Source organism: Neopelma chrysocephalum, unplaced genomic scaffold (assembly GCF_003984885.1).
Source record: "Neopelma chrysocephalum unplaced genomic scaffold, ASM398488v2 Primary Assembly neopelma1_23, whole genome shotgun sequence".
NCBI lineage: Eukaryota > Metazoa > Chordata > Aves > Passeriformes > Pipridae > Neopelma > Neopelma chrysocephalum.
In genome coordinates, this window is record NW_020897691.1 from 22,864,543 (window position 1) to 22,874,224 (window position 9,682).

General features: G+C 40.4%; 1 protein-coding gene across 2 annotated transcripts in view; it reads right to left on the bottom strand.

The window, feature by feature from the left end:
• PEX7 (peroxisomal biogenesis factor 7) overlaps positions 1-6,598 on the bottom strand; it is a 45,028-nt gene extending 38,430 nt beyond the window's left edge. The window contains exons 1-3 of one of the 2 annotated variants that reach the window (XM_027690130.1): positions 6,460-6,598; positions 5,150-5,207; positions 3,483-3,633 (exon numbers count right to left, since the gene is read on the bottom strand). In XM_027690130.1, coding sequence (XP_027545931.1) covers positions 3,483-3,633; positions 5,150-5,207; positions 6,460-6,589 — 339 coding nt within the window. In that variant the 5' untranslated portion in view covers positions 6,590-6,598. The remainder of the gene's footprint in view (positions 1-3,482; positions 3,634-5,149; positions 5,208-6,459) is intronic. The other variant, XM_027690139.1, reaches the window with a different exon arrangement.
• Positions 6,599-9,682: the final 3,084 nt, after the last annotated feature.

The following is a 9,682-nucleotide window of genomic DNA, read 5'->3' on the forward strand; positions in this document are numbered from 1 at the left end:
CTAGTTTCACCTCACACTGACACGGCTCAATAAGCTGCAGCAGGACATGAACCATTTCAGTGCTAAGGGGGAAAAATATTAGCTAAAACAATTTATTTGCTTCACTTCCTGACCCAATCAGATCTTCCATGACACTTCTTAGAAATATAGTCACTACCTACCAGTAATAGGTGGCACTGCTTTCAACAGCTGGGCCACTAACCACTGAGGATTTGTACTCCACCTGGGATAATCTAGTCCTAGCACAGCACTTGATTGATCTGAAAGTCAACATGACTAGAAGATGTGTTTGTTTTGGATAGATGGAAGTGTTTATTAAATTACAGCAACCCTGTTTTGAAGGTGAAAATGCTTTCACCTGTGTCACCAGACAAAAAAGCAGAGAAGATGAAAGGGAAAGAAATCCAGCAAACACCAAAGTCTTCTATGGAAAGTTTCCTGTGTGAAAAAGGAAATTGAGGTAACATTTAGCTACTTCTGAGCATTTTCCTTCCTAAGAAATAATATGGTCTATGCTAGATTTAGCTTAAATTAACTGTTTTTCACCTACTTGTTTATTTTCCATAAGTGGAAAGCAACCACTGCCCACAGAAAAAGAAGGCACATTATCTGCAACTGTCCTTTTTTATTTTACAAAATCTTGCTTTGCACATACTGAAAGCCATATTGCTCTGGCCCCATTCTGTACTAGCTCCCTTCCTGGAGGAGCTTATAGTCCAAATCTACAAGGCACTGTAACAGTACTTGACAAAAGCCAAATAACCAAATAACTAGAGGTAATTATTTTGTTTGTTTTGCCAAACCATGCCTTTACATCTTGACTTTTCTACTTTTGTTAGCTAATTGTAGTACAGCTCATTAAAACATCCTCCCTGCCAACCTGACTCCTCTTACTAAAATAGTAACAAAGGAGACACACAAGTACTGCTACATATTCTAAGAGTCGAAGACATGACAGTTCTCCGAAGTGCCTCCTGAGCTCCTCACATACATTAGCCTCCCTCTTTACCCCTGAATTTGTGGGATGGCCTGTGTTCAACCCCTAAGCCGCTGCTGTTTCGAAATGCCCCTAAATGCATCACTACACAGTATGCCTCTTTCACAAAACAGCTCAGTAGAAGTGTTTGGCTCTCATATTCATGTTCAAGATTTTCCAGAAATAAATACATCCCTGGGAAATATTCACCTGTATCACACAATTCATGCAGCCTGTACTGAACACACGGTATTTGGGCTATATCAGATGTTCTGCACAGATAAAGCAAAGAGCAGATACACCTTGCAGCTCACTCCCAAGCTATCAGCACGCAGATCTGCTGTGCACATGTTTGACACATGGACCTGTGTGCATATGGCAGACATGGCTGGGACTGCTCAGCGCTCTGCAGCTGCAGCGGAGGCAATGGGACCTGGGCATATTCTCCTCCAGGCAAGAATTACAAATAGAACAGACAACAGGCTCAGAAAAAGCAAGAACTACTGTCCATTTGGCATGTGACAGGTCCAGGTAACAGGAAGAGAATGAAAAGAAGATGGTGTGAAGAACCAAGTAAGGTTCACTTTTATTCTTTCCTTTTCATGCTGCCATCCAACATAAATTTGCAGACAATTCAATAGAAGCTGTGTTGATCAACTGGGGAAGACAGTGCTTTATCTTCAATCATAAAATACATGAACACTAGTTTATGCCTTAAGAGCAGCAAGAAATGCCTCAGGCAAGAGGAAAAAACAAGGGGGGGAAATGTAAAACCATAAAATTGCATTCAGAATAAATGTTCAGGCTCACTTTACAAGACAAATTTAATTCAAGCATTCTGTTGTCTTACATTCAAGTGAGACTTCGCCAAAACCAAAGTAAATTAGACTAATTTATTCATGAGATTCAGCAGTTGGTTAGTGCTGGAATAAAACTCACTGTCCTTTGATAGTACAAATTCACTTCTAAATTAAAAATGCACATTCTTTTTGTGAAGGGACAATGATCTCATTCGGAAAAGATCCCTGTCAATCTTGTACTAGAAATAATATAAAATGCAGTGACAAAATCGTCATTAGAAATGTCAGATGAGATTTGAGGATTAGAAAGGTAGTGAGAACACTGTTTGCCAGTGTTTACCACAAACTATTAGGGAAGTTCCCTCTGAGATCTTATGTCTTAATGTAAACTTATAAAGAATAAATACAAACCTTTCATATCTCACAATAAACACTCAGCCCATGTTTCCTACACTGTCTTTCTAATCATGGTTGAATATGCCCACTTCCCCATGCTAACTGCTAAACTAAGACTTGGACACAGAAATGTTTACTTCACAAACAACAGATGGTGTAGCATAACCAAAATAAACTTATGGACAGAATTTCAACGAGAAAATGATAGAAACAAAATAACAAAAAATTTGGTCCTTTCTTTTACCTCCTTACTACTATCAGCCTTTGAAAATTATCATAAAATTCTCAAAATTCTTTATTTATGCCATATATGTACTAAACAAAAGTAGCATAACTATAAAGAAACAAGGTAGAGAAGATGGACAGTTGTGTAACTGCAGTCACTCAGCTTTTAGCTTTGTACTTCATATCTGAAAAACTCTTGAGGTTTTTGTGAACAAAACTGAATTTCTTCCATCATCTTTATTAACTACATATCTACTAATTTATTTTATTGAGATTGTTGTCATTTAGCTAAAGTAGCAGTAATCCAGGCTAAAACTGATTGCATCTGAAGTTCAAAGAAGTGAGTGGAAAGCTGGAAGGAAAGCTTAAAAAAAAGGGGTAGAAAAATCACTTTGGAGAATATATACACTTTGGAGAAAAGTACTACAGTAAAATATCCTTAAAACTATGCAAATATATTTATAAACCTGAATACAACATTATTCTCTACCCATACAGCACTGCATACCGAGATTTTAGGAAAATCAAATGCAACAGTTATCATATCAAGGCTAAAAAAACCATACACACTGTCCCAACATTTGACTACAGGATCTGTAGGATCTCACAGATGCTAGGATGGAAAAGCATAAGCAGTTCTGGGTGCAACAGAAGTCCTAAGGATCTGCATCATGTGTATCACTCTATAACCTCAAGAATAACACTGATACATCAGCTACCTGATTCTGACCTACCCAATAAGGCTTTCTAAAAATCACAGTGTGACTGCAGTAATTTCATACAACACAATGATTACTTAGCCCGTAAGGAACCACAAATGCTATTCTAAATGTATTAGATCTGTGTAATTAAGCTGTACCTACTACAGCATATGAATGTAGACAAGAATATGTATAATAAGCAGGTCACTTTATATTCAAAGTAATACTCAAAGTTATTCAAAGTTATTAATTCAAACCACAGACCCAAAAAAAGTTAAAAAATAGGAAACAAAAAGCCACTGTTGATTATAAGACCACAAATAAATCTTTTAATTACTTAAACACAAGATCATCCATTAAATTTTTTAAGTTTGCCTGGTTTACCTCCAGAGTGTGCTCTTTATAGACTTGCAGTGGACCTTTTGTTTTAGCTGTATCCCAGATTTGCAGAGATCCATCTCCACTACAAGTGATCAACACATGTTCATTATTCTCACTCCATGTCACATCAAACAGGCCATCATTCCAGTCAAAACTAAACAAAAAAATGAAAATATCTGTCTGTGAGAAAGCACAACATAAAAATCCGGACTAATTACATGCAAAGACAGTATTTCTTTAAATCGCCCTTTTTCCCATTCTAAGAGTATTTTTATATATTTGAGTTCCAGTGACTCTCCTCACAATTATAACTTACTTGCTATAATGCTAACTTCTATAACTGCATGACCAAATAGTTAAAGCATAAATGAACCAAGGACCTTTCACACATAGAGAATGAACTCTGATTTCAGTCTTGAACTTGCCATGCAAACAAAGACAGAGGTACAATATGTCTCAGTCTGATCTACAGTTTCTCCACGCTGCTGCTACAAAGGTAGGAGTCCTTTGTTTATAACAATTACGGTAAAATAAGAAATAAAATTGTGTTGGGAGAGCCCTATCCAATTCACAACACCATCAGGAATCTGAGTCACAATGAAAAACCAACAGAAACACAGTAATGAACTTACTGAAGGTCTCTACACTCCCCTAAAAACGCTATCAACACACCAACAATTCATCACGTGGGATCTCGTACCATATATTAATTGCTCTGTGACAACTATCAATGATTGTGCTACTATCTGATGGCAAATAAAATTTATTTACTCCCTTTTCACTGAAGGTTTAGCTAAGCTGCAGTTAAACTTCATGGCACCCTGCAGTAATGATGAGGGAAAGGCACGCACATGGAACGTTTTGACAGAGAAAACAACAACAGTCTATGGCTCAGGAAGTTAAGAGGACTTTCTACCACAAAGTCAGCGGAGTCACTGGAAACATGGAAATGAACAGTACTAAGCCAGAGAGCACTTAGCAGAAGTAACAGAGTGCTGAACACCTTCAAAGAGTGTTGCTTTATAATTATGAATGAAAAAAAGTTTCTCTGAGTATGATCAACTATTTTTTAAGCATTTCTATTTCAGCCCTCTTAATCTAAACAGCTGCTGTTTCAAAATTTTCCTTAAAAAAATTTTAAGTCAATGACAGCCAAGTATTAAACCCTCTCCTTTTTAACCTTTCTCCTCCTTCCATCCAGAACGAAATCAACCTCCTCTCAAATGCTTAGAATATTTAGTCTCCTAGGAAGGACCCCCATGACTTTATGTAGCTTCCTGCTCTATTTTCAGTAGAAATCAATCATAAGGGCATAAATTTAGGTGGCAAAGCACTGTTCCTAAAAAGCTAAAGCTTATAATTTCAAGCTAGGGCAGAGAGGCTGCTTTTAACTTACATTGTCAGTTTTCTATAAAATGGTTTACATATAGAAATAGCAGAAGCCAGATGACCTCCCACAACAAAATCTATGCAATGTAAACATATCCTTTGTATTCTATGTAAATACATTAATTTATATGTAAATAAAAAGATGGGTATTCAGTAAATACTTTAGCATAGATACAATACTTTATATCACTAACAATAACCCAAAATACTTGAGTTCTGTCTTGTACTCACAAGTATACAGTAAGTTTTTCTCTTTAAAAAATAAAAGATAGACTTCTTACCTCCTCAGCAGAACAATCCCAGCTTCAGTTTGTTCCAGCACTGCCAGAGTTCCACAACCTAAACCAGCAAAATAAAACATCACAACCAGTTCCCCTAGTGTGATTCTCCAATGTGCAAATTGAAAGGGCACCTGAAGTTTTAAGAGGCCAAACAATTAGTTGCACAATTAAACATCTTGTGGTTTCATGTTCTTTAAAACAATAATTCATTTATATCAGATAGTTTTGGTTTGATTTTGGTTTTGTTTTTTCTTCACTACAGTAGATCTATAGGTGAGGTTGAAAAAGACTCACTTATAAAGCATAAGTGGGCCTCGTGACAGACATACCAACATGGGATTCCCTTTTGTCTTTTTGATAACACAGCAGACCAGACAGAACACTTCCCCCCTCCCTCCCTCGAATCTAGTAATACAAACAGAGGTCACCAGAAACTAAAAAAATTCAGTTTTGATAAAAACCACACAGGTTCTGCTTTCCCATCTGAATGGGATATCGTCACAGTAATTCCACACTTAGAAACTCTATTTAAAATGAATGTTTTGGGGAGCAATACTCCCACTAAAAATGAAAAAAGTCCCAGTATTGAGGAACGTTCCGCCTAGCTCTTCCACAGGGCCGCAGGGTTGCCAGGGCCTGCCTGGGCACTCAGGTATTGAGACAAGAACGGCTGAAACTACAGAATCACAGAATATTCTGAGTTGGAAGGGACTCACAAGGATCATCGAAATCCAACTCGTAGCCTTGCACGGAACACCTCATGAGCCATGTACCTTAGAGCGTTGTCCAAATACTTCTTGAACTGTCAGGCTTGGTGCTGTGACCAATTCCCTGGTGAGCCTGTTCCAGTGCCCAACCACCTCTCGGTGAAGAACATTTTCCTAAGAGCTAACCTAAACCTCCCCTAAAACAGCTTCGTGCCGTTCCCTTTCGTCCTGTCAGTGGAGAAAGTATTTTCAGACATTTTATTCACCACGTGTACGTCTTTACTAGTGTATTTATTCTCGACCCTATCAAATCAGCGCTCCTCCGCGAGGGTGCTGTGAGAACACACGGCAGCAGCGAGCTGGGACTCGGGAAGCGGCAGATCCCGGGGGGCTGGGGGCGGCACGAGCAGCTCCCGCACCAACCCCAGCCCGGCCGCGGGGCACAGTCGCTGTCCCACAGCAAAACCAACGCAGCGTAAAGGGAAGTCGTCCCCAAACGCTTTTGCAGACACCGTCTGTCCTTCCGCACACCCACGTTTCCAGCCTCCTCCTCCCGTGAGGAGCCACGTTCCCGGTCACCCCCGCCGCCGCCGCCCCCCGCACCTGCCATGCCGTAGTACTGCGCGGCGGCGCAGGCCGCTCGCCCCGGGCAGTACGGCGAGAACTCCGCCGCGTAGCCGTGCAGCCCGGGCAGCCGCAGGGCCCCGCCGGCCCCACCCGCCATGGTGCCCATGGCCCCCGCCCGGGCCTCCGCCAAGCCGCGGAGGAGCCGCCGCGCCCCGGCCCCGTTCCCGGCCCCGGCGGAAGCGCCCGCCCGTCGGGCGGTGCCGGAGCCGCGGCGCCGTCACCGCCATCTTTGGCGATGGCAGGGCCGGTCCGAGCTGTGCCAGTGCGGCAGCTCGGGATAAACAAGCCCTCGAAATCACCTTCCCGGTGAGCACGAGAGCCCTTCCAAATTTCAAGAACAGTCCGCTCTTTTTTATGCCTCGTAAGACATAAATCAGCTCGTTGTATGAACATCAGCTTGAATACAAGAGATGTTTCAATCAAAGAATGTGTGTTATCTGCCATTTTTCTTTTTAAAAAGACTTAAGGTATTTCATTCTTCAGGTTTTTTAAATAGATCTGCATATTTTTTCATTCTTCTCATTAGGCAATTATGCCTTATGGAAGTCCTTCTATGAACAAACTTCTTACACCCATGACAACTTCTTTTTAAGTCAGTGGGAATTTTGCCTTTGAAAGGAAGAGGCAGTGGGGGTGTTCAGCCTTAGAAAATTAGTATTTCAGCAGAGCAGCAGGTGCAGCTTTTGCTGTGTTATAGCCTATCTATATGTCCTTAAATACATATATATGTTCTATATATGTATCTATATCCTTCTATATATCTATCTTCTATATATCTATATATGTGTTTTAAAATACGCATATAGATAGATATATACAGAGATTATTCCTTTTGGACACAGACTAATTAGTTATAATCACCCGTCTCTGTATTTAGAGATAAAAACACCAAAGTACTACTTTACACATTTGGAAGGTACAGCAAAGGCAAATCAGGTTATTTAAGCAAGGTTACATCAGAGAGCTTGGAACATAGTTCTGCTACTCAGCCTTATATTTAAAATTAAACCTTGACTACAAAATCTATTATAAAGCCACAGAAATGTCCAATTGCTTAAATTGAAACTCAGATGCAGAACACTGAATTAGGAGTTCTACTCATTCTTTGATTTCATGGTAAAAATGAAAACAAATATGTTTATCAAGCAGTCTCCAGGATTTTAGAATAAAATCAGTTCAAACTCAGTGCAAGTGAAGCTCAATCTGATGTATTCTTTGTATTATCACAGCAGCTCCCAAAGCCTTACAGATGGGAATTTATAGTCTTAATGATGGACATCACATGAGATAGAGTTTTTTTAGCCTTAGGGCAAATTCCAAATTCCACCAATTTTAACCTCTGTGGACTCTTTTTACATCAATTTATCTTTTTGAAATGCAAGTTACAAGACAGTTTTCTGAGCAAGTGTTTTTAAAGTAATTGTCCCCTTTGTGACTGGGATGTCAATAACAACACTTGAAAAGATACAGGGCTACCGCAGTGGTGCAGTAAGTAAATTTGGACACAGCCATTTGCGAGATGTGTGAGTCAAGTGCTTGATGGTTTAAAGTCCGGTTATTTTATGGACAATTTATCACTGAATTGGAAAGGTTTCATCAAGTGCATTGTTCAAAACTAGTTGATCTTTTGTAATGAGTGAAATTCTGCAGAGAGGTTACACAAACAGGAAGCAGTTCTTATTGGTGGCCCAGCTTTGTTTAAAAGATACGATTAAAACAATTTTTGTAGATATAAAGATCAAGAAGCGGATAAAAGGTTACAGGGAGGTCCCGAGATAAAGACTAGTTCCCCAAACATTTTTTTCACAAACAAACTTGTGAATTCAGGTTTTGAAGATCCTTAGAAGTAGAAAGCAAAGTGAACGTATTTGCATAGGACAGTTTCAAGATAGAGAGAATAACAACTGAAGAAACAAAAGCTGTTTTACAAGCAAAGAGAGAAGGGCCCGACAAACAAAGTTGCTAAACGTGACTGTATTTCCTCCTCACCTTCTGGTCATCTGAGTAAATTAAAGAAACATGAAAGACTGCCAATCATAGTAGCACTTTATATGCAGCTATTGAAACTGGGTGGTGTACCTGCCAGCTCCTTCTACTGGGTAACATCAATCACAGAATCAATTAGGTTGGAAAAGACCTCTGAGATCACTGAGTCCAATCTGTGACCGAACACCACCACATCAACTAGACCATGGCACTAAGTGCCACATCCAATTTTTGCTCAAACACTCCCAAGGACAATGTCTTCTTCACTTCCCTGGGCAGTCCATTCCAATATCAAATCATCCTCTCTGTGAAGAAATTCCTCCTAATGTCCAACCTAAACCTCCTCTGGCACAGCTTGTGACTATGTTCTGTTATCCTGTCCCTGGTGGCCTGGGAGAAGAGGCCAATCACCACCTGCCTACAACCTCCTTTCAGGTGGTTGTAGAGAGTGATAAGGTCTCCCCTGAGCCTCCTGTTCTCCAGGCTGAACAACCCCAGCTCCCTCAGCTGCTCCTCATAAGATTTGGCTCCAGTCCCTTCACCAGCTTTATTGCCCTTCTCTGGAATTGCTCCAGCACCTTAGTGTCCTTACTGAATTGAGGGGCACAGAACTGGACACAGTACTCACTGGTGAGGTGTGGCCTTACCAGTGCCTAGTACAGGGGAAGAATCCACATGGATTCTTCCAAACAGACGAATCCTGTGTACAGCAGTAGATGGCAGCCATGTTCCATGCAAAAAACCGAGTGTCCTCAGTTGTAGGAAAAAAATCCCCAACTACACTGAAATTATTGTTTTCCTAACCCAACATAATTTCAATTAAAAAAAGTTGCTTAGTATGTAACTTTTAGGCTGTATTTATGCAGCTGTCATTTCTCTACACTCAGCTCGGAGTCCTACCCCTCCTAAGCCTTAGAATAGGTGGTTGAGATGCTTACAGCAGTATTTCCACCCTTTCGGTCCCAAGAGTTCTGTTCTGTTACAAACATATCTCCCTCATTTCATCAGCTTGCTATCTGACAGCTAGCTTAGGTGTGAGCTGAGCTGGTAACCATCACTACTGTACGCGCCAATCCTTCCAAAACCCTTGCTGGTCATCAGAAACAGTAATCAGGTAGGCTTGGGTCCAGACGTTTAAAGAAGTTATAAAAAGAGCTTTTCTACCAGAGAAAGTAGAATGTGAGCCATTCCTTCACGTGCAAGGATAAGTAGC